Source organism: Papio anubis, chromosome 1, assembly GCF_008728515.1.
Source record: "Papio anubis isolate 15944 chromosome 1, Panubis1.0, whole genome shotgun sequence".
Classification (NCBI taxonomy): Eukaryota; Metazoa; Chordata; class Mammalia; order Primates; family Cercopithecidae; genus Papio; species Papio anubis.
The window spans coordinates 33,501,100-33,520,568 of record NC_044976.1 but is presented as its reverse complement, the minus strand read 5'-3'; the positions used below and the strand labels follow the sequence as shown (position 1 = coordinate 33,520,568).

Below are 19,469 nucleotides of genomic sequence, written 5' to 3'. Positions count from 1 at the left end.
TCATATAATGAATTATCATGCATCGGTGACAAATAAGAGCCACATACAACAATGCAGTAAAATCTCTGAAATATGCAATGAGGGCCGGGCATGGTGGCTCACACTGGTAATCCCAGCATTTAGGAGGCCAAGGCAGATGGATCAAGTGTCCTGGTCAGGAGTTCGAGATCAGCCTTGCCAACATGCTGAAACCTCGTCTCTACTAAAAATATAAAAATTAGCCAAGCATGGTGGCGGGCGCCTGTAGTCCCAGCTACTCAGGATGCTGAGGCAGGAGAATCACTTGAACCCAGGAAGCTGAAATCACGTCACTGCACTTCCAGCCTGGGTGACAGAGTGAGACTCTGGAGGAAAAAAAAAAAAAATGCAATAGGGAAAAAAAGCAAGTGGTAATACACAGCATGATTCAAAAACAATAACAAAGCTCAAAACCAAGCAAAACTACAAATATTCAATAATTTAAATGTGGTAAAGGAAAAGCAAGAAAATAAACACAAAATTCAGGATGATGGCTACCTTTTTGAAGAGGTGGCTACTTGTATGAGATGGGGAAACTGGCATCAAGAGCATGAAAATATACATTTTAAAAAGCTAAGTGATTAAGGGTTTTCATAAAATACATCTTAAACATTATACGTATATTTTGTGTTTAATAATTTATAAAAAGTTTTCGAAGTATTCCGAGAAATTCTAGGGCAGTATATAACCAAGGAGTGAGAAAAACTTTCTTAAACAAGACTGAAAACCCAGATGTCATAAACGATACCAAAATGTTTAAGTGTCAAAAACATTTATTTAGCTCAAGATGACACAAAAAGGAAGTCAAATGAGGGAAATCAGAACTCCTGCTCCCATCAAAAGAACTTTACGTTACACATTCTCAAAGTTAAAAATCCTGAATGAATAGTGATTGTCTATCATGTATACCTGAATCTTCTTTCAGATGTATGCTTCACTGTGCTTACTGTGACTTACCACAACAGCTATTATTAAAATACAAAACAAGCTTACAACTTGCCATGAAGAAAAAGTAAACTTTTTTTAAAGGGCAAAAGATATTCATTCTTCAACAAATATTTATTACTAGACAATACAGAGAAAGCCAGTCTAAATGTTAAACTTATTAAAAACTGCTCAAATTCTAAAGGAGTTGAGAACACGCAAATTAAAGTTAAGGCTGTGATACTTTACATCCATCAGACTGGGAAATATTAAGAAGAGCTATAATATATACTAATGGATGGGGGAAGGTGTTCTTATACACTGCTGGCGGAAATGTGAGGTATTAAAGTGCTCTTTTACTTTTTAGAAACAAGATCTCTTTCTGTCACCAAGGCTGGAGTGCAGTGGCATAATCATAGTTCACTGTAGCCTCGAACTCCTGGGCTCAAGCAATTTTCCCACCTCAGTCTCTCAAGTAGCTGGGACTACAGGCATGCGTCCCCATGCCCAACTAATTTTTTCTGTATTTTTTGTAGAGATGGGGTTTCGCCATGTTGCCCAGGCTCATCTCGAACTCCTGGGCTCAAGCAATCCGCCCACCTCAGTCTCCCAAAATGGTGGGATTACAGCAAGCTTTTTTTTTTAAATCACAGAATTCTTATTCTTTGGAATCTAACCACGTATATAAAATGACCAATTTATTTTTATTTATTTATTTTTTTTTTTTTTGAGACGGAGTCTCGCTCTGCCGCCCAGGCTGGAGTGCAGTGGCCGGATCTCAGCTCACTGCAAGCTCCGCCTCCCGGGTTCACGCCATTCTCCTGCCTCAGCCTCCCGAGTAGCTGGGACTACAGGCGCCCGCCACCGCGCCCGGCTAGTTTTTTGTATTTTTTAGTAGAGACGGGGTTTCACCGTGTTAGCCAGGATGGTCTCGATCTCCTGACCTCATGATCCGCCCGTCTCGGCCTCCCAAAGTGCTGGGATTACAGGCTTGAGCCACCGCGCCCGGCCAAAATGACCAATTTATAAAAACATACATTAAAGGACTTTTAATGTATCATTGTTCATTGTGGCAGAAAAAACCTTAACACAAATGCCTAAAAACAAAGCAGAAAATGACTTATTGTGCATCAAAATCACAGAATAGAGAGCTGCTCCAGTTGAGGTGAACGGGTTTTATGAAGTACTCAAGACAGAGAGAAGTGAGGTGGAGAAAAGTATGTATATGATCCTATTTTTGTTAAATAAGAAAAACTCAAAATCCTGACATACATATATTTGTGTATGTTTATGTATATAATGATTTTATGAGCACTGAAAAAACGTGGAAGGCTACCTACAAAGCTGTTGACAAGGGGTTATGAGAGGGGATAGGAACACGATATGGGAAGGTGAGGCCAAGCCAACAGAAAAGCCAAAATGTTACTTTTAAAAAATCATATATGGACCAGGCATGGTGGCTAATGCTTGTAATCCCAGCACTTTGAGAGGCCGAGATGGGCAGATCAACTTGAGACCGGGAGCTTGAGACCAGCTTGACCAACATGGTGAAACCCCATCTCTATTAAAAATACAAAAAATTAGCCAGGCGTGGTGGCGCACCTGTAGTCCCAGCTATCCGGGAGACTGAAGAACAAGAATTGCTTGAGCCCAGGAGTAGGCGGCTACAGTGAGCTTAGATCGTACCACTGCACTCCAACCTGGGCAACACAGCAAGACCCTGTCTCAAAAAAAAAAAAAAAAATCATGTATGGTAAGATTCATGCAATTTACATACAGGTATTACTGGAAATAGTTAATGCCATGAAGATCCAAATACAGACCTATAGGATAAAATTTTTAAAGTTATTTTATGGCTTAGAATATTTTATAATGGGGTATTTTATATGCTGTGACAGCAGATTTTATTTTATAAAAATGGCTGCAACAGTATCTTCCATCCATGTGATTTTCTATAATGTGACCTTCACCCTACCTCCTCCTGTTAAGATGTGGGGTCTAGGCCGGGCGCGGTGGCTCAAGCCTGTAATCCCAGCACTTTGGGAGGCCAAGACGGGCGGATCACGAGGTCAGGAGATCGAGACCATCCTGGCTAACACAGTGAAACCCCGTCTCTACTAAAAAATACCAAAAAAATAGCCGGGCGAGGTGGCGGGCGCCTGTAGTCCCAGCTACTCGGGAGGCTGAGGCAGGAGAATGGCGTAAACCTGGGAGGCGGAGCTTGCAATGAGCTGAGATCCGGCCACTGCACTCCAGCCTGGGCGACAGTGCGAGACTCCCTCTCAAAAAAAAAAAAAAAAAAAAAAAAAGATGTGGGGTCTATAGCTTCTGAATCTGGGCAAGCTTGTGAATTGCTTGGTGGAAGGGATGCCAAATAACTTTTGAAGCTAGGTCAGAAAAGATGACCCACCAGCACGGGCAATATAGCCAAGACCTATTTCTACAAAAAATATAAAAATCAGGCGAGTGCAGAGGTGCAGGCCTATAGTTCTAGCTACCTGGGAGGTTGAGGCAGGAGGATCACTTGAGCCCAGGAGTTCAAGGTCACAGTGAATTATGATCGTCACTATATTACAGCCTGGGTGACAGGATGAGAGCCTGTCTGGGTAAAAAAAAAAATAATAATGTAACTTATGCCTTATTCACTGAATTATTATTTTGCTTGGATGCCTGAGCCACCATAAAAGAAGAGAGAAGACCTTAAGGCTGCCACACTATGAGGAAGGCAAGGTAACAGACTACGTACAGGTGCTCAAGTCAGCAGTCACAGTTTTTTTGTCCTCTTAGGCGAAGCACCAGACATGAGTGAACAAACTTTCAGATTATTCCAACATCAAGCCATTCAGTCAACTTCTGCCTCCAAATCTTCTCAATCAAGACCAAAGACAATGTGGAGAAAAAAAAAAAAAAAAATCCCCAGTATACCCTTTCTGAACACCTGAGCGATTGAATCCTTGAGCTTAATAAAAGTGTTTTTCACCATTAGGTTTGGGGTGGTTTGTTAAGTAGCACATACCAGCAATCAGAATGCAAATTCAGAATATATCTTACATAGTTTAGAAGGGTCTGGAAAACTACATTAACTGACTTAAAAAGTGACACTAGTGATTAACAATGTCAAATTTCTAGAGTCTGCATAAAATTCACAAAATAACTATAACAAAATCAGTATTTTCTAAATCAATACTATTTAACATAAGGAGATTTTAAATATCTATATAATTTAATAAATGATTAATAGACATCTATTTCACCCACATGGCTATTAGTACATGTATTCTATATAACAAAATTCTATTTTTTTTCTCTTATCTTTTCACTGGAAAATGGGTCAGAACCCTGTATTTGGAATCATCTTATATTCAAACATTTACGATACACTTTTACCACCCTCTTATCCTACTGATCAACCTAAACTAAAATTCACATAGAACTTATGTCTTCTTTTTAGTGTGAGAGTTTCCTTGACACCACAATTTTATTTATTTATTTATTTATTATTTTATTTTTTTTTTGAGACAGAGTCTTGCTCTGTTTCTCAGGATGTTAGAGTGCAGTGGCACAATCTCGGTTCACTGCAACCTCCGCTTCCAGGGTTCAAGTGACTCTCCTGCCTCAGCCTCCCAAATAGCTGGGAATACAGGCATCCGCCACCACACCCAGTGAATTTTTTGTATTTTTAGTAGCGACGGGGTTTCATCATGTTGGCCAGGCTGGTCTCGAACTCCTGATCTCAAGCAATCCACCCACCTCGACCTCCCAAAGTGCTGAGATTACAGGCGTGAGCCACTGCGCCCGACTGACACCACAATTTTATTGATAACAATGCTGAAATAGCTGTAAGTTACTGGCAAAAACATAAACCTTTTACCAATACAGAGATAAAACAAAAATTAGTTTAGTTCAGTTTATTCATTTGAAAATTGTATACTAATCATTGATCAGTTTGTTTAATTCAAGAAGAACCTACACCTTTATTTAAGGAGAACTAAAAAATTACTGAGAACTGTGAGGTGTTTTTCAGTTAATGCCATCTCAATTCTCTACCCATGTTTACATCCCTAAAGAAGACTGTTAGGCTTTGATTTCAACATTTTCATAAAGAAAGTATTCCTTTACAATGTTTAAAGGATCCAAATAATACTTAGCAGAAGACCATGTAAACAAAAATTTTTAAGTAGTTTTTTTTAAAGACTCAAATTATCAGCTTTTTTATTTTTTGTTTGTTCCATTTAGAAAAATTTTAATTATATCAGTTCTTTTAAAAATTGAGCTGCATTGATAAGGCAAATATATTATAATTCGGACACAAACTGATGCTGATGCTCCACAAGCAGCCACAAAAACTTCAGTCATGGTTAATACACCTAAAACTATTTCTGAATTACTTTACAAATTACTCCACTATTTCGTCAAATAATAGCTATTCTTCAAAACCTGTGATTCAAGTGAACTAGGGTGAGGTACAGAAACAGTTAATGAAAGATTTGAAAGGAGGGGCTTTGTAGCTAGGTAAATCAGCATTCAAATCCTGATTCCATTACTTGAAAGTGAAATGATGTCTCTAAGCCTTAGTTTGCTCCTTAGTGAAACAGAAACAGTCATAGTACCCTTTTTCTAGAGGGTTGTTGCAGCAGACACTAGGTACACAATAACAATTCTCTTTTCCTTACTAAGAGAGCCTCAATTTTATTCTTGACAACAATGGGCTCAGCTGAAGGATTACTATTCCCAGTTTTCTTTGAAGGTAGGATGGCCAATGAGATATAAACCTAAGTACACAGGTAGAGTTTCCAGGAAAGTTCTTTAAGAAGCTGATTCTGTTCAGAAGTGTGCCTTTTTGCTCTCCTTCCTCCCTACTCCAGGCTCAAGACACAGCAGCCATCCTAGAACACCAGGCTACACACACTAGGGATAAAATCCAGATAGTTGGAAGAGCTTTCTTGATAACCACAGAGCCATATTATCATCTGGGTTTCTTTTACATGAGAAATAAACTCCTTTTCTTTCCTCCTTCCTTTCCCAATCTCCTTCCCTCCCTCCTTCCCTTCCCTTCCTTTTATATTTTGAGACACGGTCTTTCTCTGCAGCCCAGGCTGGAGTGCAATGGCACCATCAGCTCACTGTAACCTCAAATTCTTGGACTCCATCAATCCTCCTGACTCAATCTCCCAAGCAGCTGGGACTACAGGCATGCACCGCCACATCCAACTAATTTATGTATTTTTTGTAGAGACAAGGTCTTGCTATGTGCCCGGGCTGGTTTTGATCTCCTGGGCTCATGCAATCCTCTTGCTTCAGCCTCCCGAAGTACTGGATTTACAGGTGTGAGCCACCATGTCCGGCCAAGAAATAAAGTTCTATTGTGTTTCTATTATATATAGTTAAACCTAATATCCTAATTAACATAATTATTATTAGAATTTTTAAAGGGTGGGGCATGGTGACCCATGCCTGTAATCCTAGCAGTTTGGCAGGCAGTGGAAGGAGGACTGCTTGAGCCCAGGAGTTTGAAGCCAGCCTCAGCAACATAGCAAGACTCTGCCTCAATTAAACCAGAAAAAGGGAGAATTTTTAAAAGATAATACACGTAAACTTTTCCACAAGTAAACTAGTATACTGAAAGTAGTCAAAATAATAATAATTTTTAGAATCCAAATAACTGTACTTCATGAACAAATCAGCAATGCTCTTACTTTTCCCCTGAAACTGTCAAGTCTGTTATGTTCAATAAACTTACTCTATCAATAAGAAAAGTAACCACTGCTGTGTGACCAGTTGGTTATCTTAGAGTCATTTAATGAATAAAAATCCTTGACTTAAGGAAGCTGTCTGAATACATTAAATAAAAACAATCTCCCTATTCTATTTCAACTTAAAACTTCACATAAACTAGTAATGGTTGAGGGAACATGAGTTAAGATCATCTACAGAATCAGTCATTTCCTCTAACACACCATGTATCTTTAAAAATCCACATCACAAATTCTCCTGACACAGGAGAACAAACTTGGAGAACCGCACCTTCTCTTCTCACCTGTATAAAATGTTGAAGTCTTCTTTCTTTTAAATCCTTTTCACTGAAGATAATATATCTTTGGAAAGTCACTTCCGATTTTTCATGTTTAAACTAGATTTCTCAATGTCTTCACAAATGGGGTTAGCCTCTGCTAGTTTTTGTGTGTCAATAATTAGTAAATACTATATTTTGCTGACAGTGATAGGATTATATCACAATACGGCAGAATTTGATCTACCAAACAAATATTTGAGGTCCCATATCCTGGTGGTCTTGGGCAATGAGTAGACAGTACATCCAGCAGGGTAGGTCTGGTAGGTCTAGTGCCACACCAGACATTTTGAGGCACTTCCCGGAGATACAGTTAATCTTCTTTTCTAGATATGAATCCCAAGACAAAATGGGAGGGCTAGGATGATCATCTTTGGTATCAGAGCTTTCCTGAATATCATCTATGTAGCTGTCTGCCCTTATCTCTCCTGGATAGGGGTCTATGTTCCTGAATCCCCCTCAGAGAGAGAGGCCAGTATTCCCTCCAAGCTAGTCATTTCTCTGCCTCCAGGGCTTTCAATATCCTTTTAATTTAAACTACCAGAAAAAGGGAGATAAACGGTAACCTTTATTGCACCATTTGCAACTAACATTTGGTGTAAAACCTTCTACTTGGCTGGTGTGGTGGCTCACTCCTGTAATCCCAGCACTTTGGGAGGCCAAGGCAGGAGGATTGTTTGAGGCCAGGTGTTCAAGACCTGATTAGAAAACATAATAAGACCTAATCTCTACAAAAAAAATAAATAAATAAAAATTTAAAAATTAGTCAGGCACAGTGATCACACCTATAGTTCCACCTACTCGGACGCTGAGATGGGAGGATCACTTGACCCCAGGAGTTTAAGGCTGTAGTGAGCTATGGTCATGCCACTGCACTCCAGCCTAGGCAACTGCAAGACCCTGTCTCTAAAATAAAAAATAAAATAAAGAATAAAATATTCTGCTTGTAAATCTACAGCCTAATAATGTTTAAGGAAGGACAGCAGAGAAACATCATGCACCAGAAACATAAACCCCAAATGTTGGGTGTAGAACTCCAAGTACAGTAGCCTGGCTCTAGGTTTAATACAGATTCCTATTGCCTCTTTAAGATTGTTATTACTGCAACAAGTTTAACAATGCATCAGATTAAAACCTTCATTAGAAAGCTATTTGATTCATTTCTAATACCAATATACACACTTGAGCAAAGGCGTATCATCCAGAATAGGTATTCAAACACTATTTGGCAAAAGTGAGTAGTGACAGAGGGATGCCTTCCAAGAGGTATGTTTTACTATCTGGCCTGGTTTCCCTGACCACAGATAATTGGTTCAAAGATGAACATGAGAATCAAGCTGGCCCAATCATAATCTTTCTCCAAATAACTTGAAATTTAGAATGGATATACAGAAAAACTAAAAATTGTGGGAATGTAACTGCTTTCTGGCAGCACTTGTAGAGAACAGACATGATCTCCTTTTGCTGAGTACCCCGGAGGAAATTCATTTTATCTCATATTTTATGAAATATCCTAGCATATATCTAAAATGTTTCTTCTGGATAAGCTAGCTAAATTCTATTTTTGATTTATTAACACAAAAAAGACACACAATAACTAAAACCACTGAAGACCAGGAGACATAGTTGCCTCTCAATATCAAATAACATAAAGTCAGATGATAGTCTAAAAATATTATCATTCTAAAATATTAACAAACTAATTACAAAGAGAAAGAAAGTACTCACAGATCCTACTGGTAGATGTAAATTTTTTTTAAAAAAAGTACATTCCCTTAAGAACTCTAGTTGACAAAATTTATCTTTCACAAAAAAGCACAAAAATATCCTTTGATAATTAATCAATTCTATTCTTGGAATTTATTCTACAGAATGCTTCACCAAGTATACAAAGAGATGTATGGGAATACATATTCAATGTTCTTAATAATAATGCAAAATTGAAAATAAATTACACATGTATAAAAGAGGCTAGTTAAATTACAGTACAGCAGGTCCTCTAGTAACATTTCATTCAATGTTATTTTGCTGTAGCACTGAAGAGAGAAACAAAGGCTGGGCGCTGTGGCTGACACCTGTAATCCCAGGACTTTGCCAGGTCGAGGCAGGTGGATTACTTGAGGTCAGGAGTTCAAGAACAGCCTGGCCAACATGGTAAAACCCCATCTCTACCAAAACTACAAAAAATTAGCTAGGTGTGGTGGCATGTGCCTACAGTCCCAGTGACTTAGGAGGCTGACACAGGAGAATCGCTTGAACCTGTGAGGCAGAGGTTGCAGTGAGCCTAGATCATGCTACTTCACTCAAGCCTGGGTGACAAAGCAAGGCTCCATCTCAAAAAAAAGAGAGAAAAAAAATGACTCCAAGCCAGGGCTATTGTTTATGTGGAGTTTTGTATATTCTCTCCATGCCTGCATGAGTCTTCTCCAGATGTTCTAGATTCCCCCCGCATCCCAAAGATGTACACATTAGGTTAATTAATGTGTCTAAATTGTCCCAGTCTGAGTGAGCATGGGGGTGTGTGTGTGAATGCACGCTGTGATGGGATGGCATCCTGTCCAGGACTGGCTCCTGCCTTGTGCCCTGAGGCTGCCAGGATAGGCTTCGGCCACCCATGACTCTGAATTGGAATAAGGGGATTGGAAAATGAACGAATGAATACAAATTATTATAATAACAAAAAGTCATAAAACATATAATCAACACAGAAATGTACAATAAATGATTCACTCAGTAAGCCCATCGTGTTTATTGTTTGTTTCTGAACTACATGGTGGTAGGAGGTGCTCTTTACAATGTTTGCTTTGCAAACACTTATTCCTTAAGTTAACCAACCACCACTACAAGCACCATCATTCACTAATTCACCAACAACTGGGTAAATAATTATCTTACTCATTTTTATTAATCTTTCTTGTATGTATATATAGCTCATATTTATTTCAATGTTTAATATTAGAAGTGTTTTAGATCTTTATTTAGAAGTTTGATGGTGTTTTTGTGACTAAAAATATGCCACAGGAACTTAACTCTTATTTATATCAATTTAAGCTTATAGTAAAATTGGTTTCATTATATGTCATTTCACCTAAAGTCACAATTTCCAAGAACCTATCAACAACATTTAGTGAGAACTTATTATACAGCCATATGATAAAATACTGAGTAGCCATTAAAAAGGGTGCAACAGGTCTATATCCACTGACACAGAAAGATGTCTATGCAGTTGAAAAAAAAGCAAGAACAGTATTCATGATTCCTACACACATATATAAATCTCCATACACCATGTATAGATATATACACTCATAGAAAAAAGTCTGGAAAGATATATATGTTAAACTTTTAAAACTGGTTATCTTTGGAGAATGGTAATGACAAAGGCGTTTACTTTCTATTTTATTCATTTCTGTATTGTAAAATTGAATGTATTACTTTTATAATCATAAAAAAACAAATTATTTCTAAAACTACAATAACACAAAAAGAATTTTAAAAGAAAATAAAATACCTTAAACCAAGTAGAAATCTTTAATAGTGATAAGTATAATCTTCCATATAGACACAAAGTATGGCTATATTTTAACATCATAATTATGAGAATAAACTATTTATTGAAAAAAACAGTAAGGTTCTTACAATTCATATTAACCTGCTAAAACAACAGTATGCGATGAGATCTAGACTAAATCAGTTTGAACCATCACATAAATCAGCCCTAACTAAAAACTATAATAGTTAAATACCATATCTAGATTAACATTCATTTTCTATCTAAAGACATGTTTGCTTTTCTCAAATGGTACTTACAGTTCTCTACAATTTCATCAAAAACTGCACCACTTTTCTGTTCAAACTGGAAAAGCAAAAAAGGAAAGAGAAAAGTAACATTACCATCATATCTTCTATCATACGTTCTTTTGGTATCCCTTCCTATTCCCCAAGGAGCTGTAATTTTCAACCCAAATTACACAAGTGCACAATATAAACAAAAACATTGCCAAATAGAGTAAAATAAAATTTAGGATGAACCAAAGTAGTTCTTAGACCAAAGCCCCAAACCAAAAACTAAGAGATAAATCACATCCTCTCACTATAAACGACTTTTTTTTTAATCATTCATGTCACAAAAAAGAGATGATCATATATATTTTTATTAACAATAAACACAGCTAACACTTCATAAGAACTTACTAACACTGAGAACTATGTAAAACTTTCCGTCAAAACTGAACAGAAAAAGTAACAGCTTTTGCTCTTAAGCTAAAGCCAGAAACATGCTGCTCTTAAATTTAAAGTGACGCCTGTTACAGGGATGGTTCCTACTAAGTATGTTAGTGCCTAAGACAGAAGTAGAGCCATGTCGGAGGTAATTTCAGATCTTAAAATACACAGGGAAAAGAAAGCAAAGCACCGGTAACTCCACCAAAGAACTAAAGAAAATGGCACACTTCACTTTGAGTATTTGAAGGCCTCCTTACTTTGGAGGTTCCTGCTTCCCTGACTGTTACTTACCAATGAGGCAAGAACACAAGAAATGCTGCTTCTTGATAAACCTTGCCTACTGTAAGAAGCCAGAATCAGCCACCCCATTCAAGGGAGAGACTTTTAAGGAAAAAAGAACTACCTAGCTACCTATATAACTGTAGAGGAAACACAACAGCTGGCTATAGTAATCAGTAGTATCTGATATTCATAAATATGAGCAGAAAATAAAAGATCCCAGGTTTCTAAAAGAAAACTATGTGAAAGAGAAAGTTCAAGGTAAACAAACAGAATCACCACTCCAGAAGGAAACAAGAAACTTATAAAAAAGCAACTTCTTCGCTGGGCCCAGTGGCTCACGCCTATGATCCCAGCACTTTGAAAGGCTGAGGTGGGCGGATCACAAGGTCAGGAGATGGAGACCATCCTGGCCAACATGGTGAAATCCCGTCTCTAGACAAAAAGTTGGAAAAGATAATTTATGTGACTCATTGAGGATTGAAGCACTAAGTCTAACAGCAATGTCAAAGGTACCCCCAAAGAAGAAAATAATGGTGAAGGGGAATAACAGAAGAAAATTTCCCTGAACTAAGGATATAAATACCATATCTGAGATTGAACAGGCCCACTAAATAGCAAAGAAATAACAAAAAAAAAAGATGCATCCTGGTAAAATACATCAGAATTCCAAAAGAAAACAAAAGGAGCCATTTTTTTAAATGATAGTGCAGGTAATTTATAAACACATTTAACTTGAAATTCAACTATGTAAACATTGGAAAGGAAAGGAAAGCAAATAGTGAAGGCCACTCCACCTACCATTCCAGTCAATGCGCTATGCTCTAGAATGAAAGGGAAATGGGAAATGAAAAATTTCACTCTGGGCTGGGCGCAGTGGCTCAGCACTTTGGAATGCAGAGACGGGTGGATCACCAGGTCAGGAGATCAAGACCATCCTGGCTAACATGGTGAAACCCCGTCTCTACTAAAAATACACAAAAATTAGCCAGGTGTGGTGGTGGGCGCCTGTAGTCCCAGCTACTCAGGAGGCTGAGGCAGAATGACGTGAACCCAGGAGGCAGAGTTTGCAGTGAGCCAAGATCGCGCCACTGCACTCCAGCCTGGGCGACAGAGCAAGACTCCGCCTCAAAAAAAAAAAAGAAAGAAAAATATCACTCTGTAAGCCAAAGAATGAAAGCATCCACTTACACTGAGAGGAATCCTATTGTTTAATAACACTGTTTTTTAACAATACTATCCCAAGGTCCGATGCTATTATTCCTTCTCATTTTATAAAATATTTCTCATGATTCTCTATCCCCCTAGAGCTACTGCTCATTTTTCTCTTCCCCTTGACAGTAAAACTCTTCAAAAGAGTTGTCTAGCCGGGTGCGGTGGCTCACGCCTGTAATCCCAGCACTTTGGGAGGCCAAGGCATGTGGATCACCTGAGGTCAGGAGTTCAAGACCAGCCTGGCCAATATGGTGAACCCCTGTCTCTACTAAAGATACAAAAAAATTAGCCAGGCGTGGTGGCACACACCTGTAATCCCAACTACTTGAGAGGCTGAGGCAGGAGAATCGCTTGAACCCGGGAGGCAGAGGTTACAGTGAGCCAAGATTGCGCCATTACACTCCAGCCTGGGCAACAGGGCAAGACTCCGTCTCAAAAAAAAAAAAAAGTTGTCTCTACATGCTGCCTATGACACCTGTCTCTTGAACCCACTTCAGTAAGGCTTTTGCCTATACTATTTCTACTGAAACTTTTCTTGTCAAGGTCATAAGGGACCTCCACACTGCTAAACCCAATGATCTATTCTGACTCCTAAAGGAAAAAAGAGAACTAGAATATGACAACCACTTAAGGTGAAAAAATTTGGATCACAATCACTACTTCACATCAACATTAATCCCAAATAAGTTAAAAATAAATTGAAAAAAACAAAAGCCCTAGAAGATAGAAAAGTATTTTAATCAGAAAAATAAATCTTCATGAAAAAGATTTCAAAGTTTGACTATATTTTTTAAAAACTGTTTGGAAAAGCTTAAAGGTAATCTAAGTGAAAAAGTTGTAGTAGTAGTATAACAATGGTTAATATTCTATGAATAAAGCAATCTTGGACTCAATTAAACAGTACTATCCCAATAGAAAGTGATCAAAGAACATAAGCACTAAACATTCAATCTTACCCAAAATCAAAATTGAGATACCATTTTCTCTCAGACTGGTAAAGATACAAAATGAAGAGAGACATAGAAATGTCCCTGTTTTTAAAAAACCCAATAGTATATCTTGGACAATTATCTTCATACAGAGATCTACTTCATTCTTTCCGGTGGCTGCACAGTCTCATATTATACTGATGAACATTTAAGGATACCTCCTGCCTTTTTTTTTGCAAATATAATATTGCAGTTGTCATCTGTATACATACACTATGGCTTAGGTATGTGAGTATATCTGTAGGATCAATTCCTAGAAGTGGGATCACTAGGTTAAAAAAGCACAAGTATTTAATTCCTCCCAAAGAAGCTTCATGAGTAGCTGGGATTACAGGAACACACCATCATGCCCAGTTTATGACTCTTTTTTTCCAAGTACTTTACATGACTTAATCCAATTTAATCTCCCCAAAATCTCATAAGGCATAAGGTAGGTACTGTTAACACCTCTATTTTATAGGTGAAGAAATGGAGGTACTGAGAGGTTAAGGGGAAGGACACACACACGCGCACACACACACACACACACACACACACAGAGACAGCTCTAAAAGTCTCCCAAGAAAAATGTCCAAACTTCTGTGGATATATAAGACTCTCCAAAATCTAGTCCTAACTTCCTCTATAGCTTTATCTTTTCCTGCCTTCATGTTCCCATTACATCCTCATGCTGTAAGCAAATGCTCCAGCTATTATAAATGACCTATAGCTGTTCACCTAACCTTTCAGGTAGTTTCAAGCATCTGGACCATCGTGCACAGTGCTTAAGCTTTTCCAGTCTTAATTCAATAGTAAACATATACTCAGCTTCTGAGACGGAGCTAAAGCTGCAACTCCTCTATTGGTACCATAATCTCACACACAACCCACACACACCCAACTTTCCGAACAAAGTAGAATTCACAGCTCTTTCCTAGTGCTACTATGACCAATGCGACTATGTAACAACTATAATAACTTTACTCCTAAGTTGGGAATGCTATAAGGAATCAAGTACCCATACAGGTTTCTAAAGCTGTATGAGGACATATCCCATTCTTTTTGTAGACCAACCTGCTGACAGATAACAGCGGTTATACAAACCTTGAGTTTTAATCCAACTTTGGAGACTAAACACAAAATCAATAAAAAGGAACACTTTATATAAAGAGCTTTAGAATAATATTAAAAATTAAAAACAAAAAACAATCTAGTTAGTTTCTTTCAATAGAACCTAAATGAAATTAAAATTCTATAAAGGATTAGGAATCCTACACTTCTCAAAGCCAGAGCAGGCAAAACTGCACCCTGAAGAAAAAAACAAAAGATTATTTTTCTCCTATAACAGTCTCACAACACAGAATATTTCAGTGACCAGATATGTGGGACTTTTTTGTCACACACCAAATATCTAGCAGACACCAACTGTGTGTCCTATAATTCACTTCAATTCTGACACTACCTACCTAAAATTAAGAGTCAGATCCCATAGGCTGAAGGCTCAGTCCAACAAGACTGCCTCCCACTTCAGATACCAATCACAAGCCCCAGGTTGTGACTTGACCTTGTAACTGGCCAGCTATATAACTTGTGGTGCCCACAACCCCCACCTCAGGTTTAATTAATTTGCTAAAGCAGCTCATGGAACTCAGGGGAACACATTTACTGGTTTATCATAAAGGATACAGGTGAACAACCTGATGAAAGAGATGCATAGGATGATATATGCTGAGGAGAGTCATGGAGCTCCCACGTCTTCTCTGGGCATGTCACCTTCCCAGCTCCTCTATGTGGTTCAGCAATCCAGAAGTTATCTGAACCTTGACTTTGGGATTTTTTTTTTTTTTTTTGAGACCGAGTCTCGCTCTGTCGCCCCGGCTGGAGTGCAATGGCCAGATCTCAGCTCACAGCAAGCTCCGCCTCCCGGGTTTACGCCATTCTCCTGCCTCAGCCTCCCGAGTGGCTGGGACTAGAGACGCCCGCCACCTCGCCCGGCTCGTTTTTTTTTTTTTTTTGTATTTTTTAGTAGAGACGGGGTTTCACCGCGTTAGCCAGGATGGTCTTGATCTCCTGACCTCGTGATCCGCCCGCCTCGGCCTCCCAAAGTGCTGGGATTACAGGCTTGAGCCACCGCCCGGCCTGCCTTTTGGATTTTTATGGAGGCTTCATTATGTAGCCATGATTGAGTAAATCATTGGCACTGCTGCTCAACTCGATGTTTAGCCCTCTAGTCATGTCTTGGTCTTTTTGGTGACCAGCCCCATGCCCAAGTCCAGTAGTACACAAGACATATTTATCACTCCAGAGATTCCAACAGTTTTAGGAGCTGTGTGGAACCTGGGGCAGAGACCATATACACAGTATCACACTAGCCTAAAGAGATTTTTATTTGTTCTGTATTGTAGTAGTCTAGCACCTATAACACTGCCTAAAATATAACAAAAACTCAATCTTTGCTGAATAATAGAATCACTTATATTAGTTAACAAGTAGTTTGAAACTTGTTTACTTAAAAAAACTTAACCATAGTGTACTTTTAAATTTTCCAAAACTCCCAAGGAGTCCACTGAAGTTTCAAATCATTTGCATACTTTCAACAGACCACTCCAAATCAAATGTCCAATCCTATTCCTATTCCTTCAACCCCCACAATGAGTAAAGTTAGTCTTTCCCTGTTGCTACTCTGATTTAGATGTCCCTTAGTTTTTCAAATGAATTAATCCTGATGACTTTTACAATCATTTTTCTCAAGTTTCTCAATGTGAGAAATTTGTTACGGAAACATTTTTGAGACGGGTCTTGCTTTGTTGCCCAGGCTGGAATGCAGTAACGAGATCACAGCTCACTGCAGTCTCAAACTCCTGAGCTCAAGGGATCCTCCCACCTCAACTCCTGAGTAACTGGAACGAGGTGTGCACAACCACGCCCAGCTAATTTTTAAAAATTTTCTGTAGAGACTGGGTATTGCTATACTGCCCAAGCTGGTCTGGAACTCCTGGCCTCAGGGGATCTTCCCACCTCAGCCTCCCAAAGCGCTGGGAAGGCAAGCATGAGCCACCACACCCAGTGATATTATATTTTTTATACAGGCAGCTACCATGCAGAAATATAAAAACGACTATGCAAGCTGAAACCATGCAAAGCAATCTTAAAGATCAAAGTGAAAAATTAAAATTGCTCCATCATCTTTTATTGTCAAAACACTTGAAACGTTAAAAACTCTGCCAGTTTGGCCAGGCACGGTGGCTCATGCCTGTAATCCCAGCACTTTGGGAGGCTGAGGCGGGCTGATCACCTGAGGTCCAGAGTTCGAGACCAGCCTGACCAACACGGAGAAACCCTGTCTCTACTAAAAATACAAAATTAGCTGGCCATGGTGACGCATGTCTATAATCCCAGCTACTCAGGAGGCAAGAGAATCACTTGAACCCAGGAGGCAGAGGTTGTGGTGAGCCAAAATCATGCCACTGCACTCTAGCCTGGGCAACAAGAGCAAAACTCCGTCTCAAAAAAAAAAAAAACTCTGTCTGTTTAAACGTGTAGGGAAATGAAATGTATTGTATAACTAATATTTGCTTACTATGTTATAATTTAAAATGTGAAAATCAAAGCGTTTTATTTATTTGTAAAAAATCTACCAGGAGTATGGCTGGACACGGTGGTACACACCTGCAATCCCAGCACTTTGGTATGCCAAGGCAGGCGGATGACTTGAGGTCAGGAGTTCAAGACCGGCCAGGCCAACATGGTACAAACCCATCTCTACTAAAAATACAAAAATTAGACAAGTGGCGCGTGCCTGTAATCCCAGCTACGTGGGAGGCTGAGGCAGAAGAATCACTTGAACCTGGGAGACGGAGGCTGCAGTGAGCCGAGATTATGCCACTGCACTCCAGCCTGGGTGACAGAGAGAGACTTCCCCTCAAATTAAAAACAAAAAAAAACCCTACTAGGAGTGGACAGTGCCTGCCTTTGTCTTTTCCTCATGTAACTTGTGATACAGAATAAGAACTTTTCCATGCCTTAACAAATTGTCAGTCGGGCACAGTGGCTCACACCTATAATTCCAGCATTTTGGGAGGCCAAGGTGGGTGGATCACCTGAGGTCAGGAGTTCAAGACTAGCCTGGCCAACATGGTGAAACCCTGTCTCTACTAAAAATACAAAACTTAGCCGGGCATGGTGGCACATGCCTGTAGTCACAGCTACTCGGGAGGCTGAGGCAGGAGAATCACTTGAACCCGGGAGGCAGAGGTTGCAGTGCACCAAGGTTGCGTGACTGCACTCCAGCCTGGGCAATAGAGTGAGACTCTGTCTCAAACAAACAAAAAAAAAACATTGCCATAATCCCTTCTAAGTTTGAATTGGCTTCCAAAATTATACCCTTTGCTCTTTCAATCTTGTATCTCAACGAGTTGTGTCACTGTGAAATTTCTACCAGTATCACTTCTACTACGACATTTGTCTTTTTTGTTACAACATTTTACTCATTTATGTTTGTAAATTTGCCTTCACTAAATTCTTCAGGTGACATATCTACACATTCCCCTTTATGGTTACTTGGAGATCCTATGTCTTTCATCGCATATGTTAATGATGGGCTGCATTCCAAAAAAGACCTATTCCATCAACATGTTAAATAGCTGATGATCATAATTACCTGCCTTAAGTAATCTCTGGAATCTAGGCACAAATTTCACAGCAGCATCCCTATATCTGTTCTAGCATCTTCACCAGAGAACTTATCAATAATTCATGATCATTCTAAAATGATCAAACCAGCCTTTACTGGCAATAAGAAGTCCTTCAGTTGGCTTGTAATTAGTTTTCTTTCAGTGCAACAACTAACTTCAATGCTTCAGCCTGAATGCTAGCCAAACAGACTAGGGTCTGTTCTTAATACAATTTATTTAAATTACATGATAAAGCAATTTATTTATTTATTTTTTTGAGACAGTTTCGTTCTTGTTGCCTAGGCTGGAATGCAATGGCACAATCTCAGCTCACTGCAGCCTCCACCTCCTGGGTTAAAGTGATTCTCCGGGCTCAGCCTCCCAAGTAGTTGGGATTACAGGTGACACCATCACACCTGGCTAATTTTTTGTGTTTTTAGCAGAGACGGGGGTTTCACCATGTTGGCCACGCTGGTCTTGAACTCCTGACCTCAGGCGATCCACCTGCCTCGGCCTCCCAAAGTGCTGGGATTACAGGCATGAGCCACTATGCCTGGCTAAAGCAATTTTTTTTTTTTTTTTTTTGAGATGAAGTCTCGCTCTTGTCCCCTAGGCTGGAGTGCAATAGCCTGATCTCGGCTCACTGCAACCTCCACCTCCCAGGTTCAAGAGATTCTCCTGCCTCAGACTCCAAGTAGCTGGGATTACAGGCGCCTGCCACCACACACAGCTAATTTTTATATTTTCAGTAGAGACAGGGTTTCACCATGTTGGCCAGGCTGGTCTCGAACTCCTGACCTCAGGTGATCCACCCACCTCAGCCTCCCAAAGTGCTGGGATTACAGGCATGAGCCACCGATTGAATTTTTTCAATACAGTTCATACTGTAACTACATGCAGGCCTAGCTCTTGTCCTATATTCACTTACCTGTCACCGTTTTTGAACCTTCTAATGACATCTAATTTTTCAGTTCCTGTGTTATCACTTTTGATTCCTTTTCTGAACTGTCATCTTTTTTTGCAAATTCTCTCCTTTTCAGTATCCATTTTTATAAAATGTCACACAAGTTTATAACTGAAAGACAAGGATGCAACACA

General features: G+C 39.3%; 1 protein-coding gene across 7 annotated transcripts in view; it reads right to left on the bottom strand.

Moving 5' to 3' along the window:
- ZMYM4 (zinc finger MYM-type containing 4) overlaps window positions 1-19,469 on the bottom strand; it is a 159,101-nt gene that overhangs the window by 89,854 nt on the left and 49,778 nt on the right. For all 7 annotated transcript variants that reach the window (XM_003891571.5, XM_009204639.4, XM_021944064.2 and 4 more), the window contains one exon: window positions 10,823-10,868. In XM_003891571.5, the coding sequence (XP_003891620.2) occupies window positions 10,823-10,868 (46 nt within the window). The remainder of the gene's footprint in view (window positions 1-10,822; window positions 10,869-19,469) is intronic.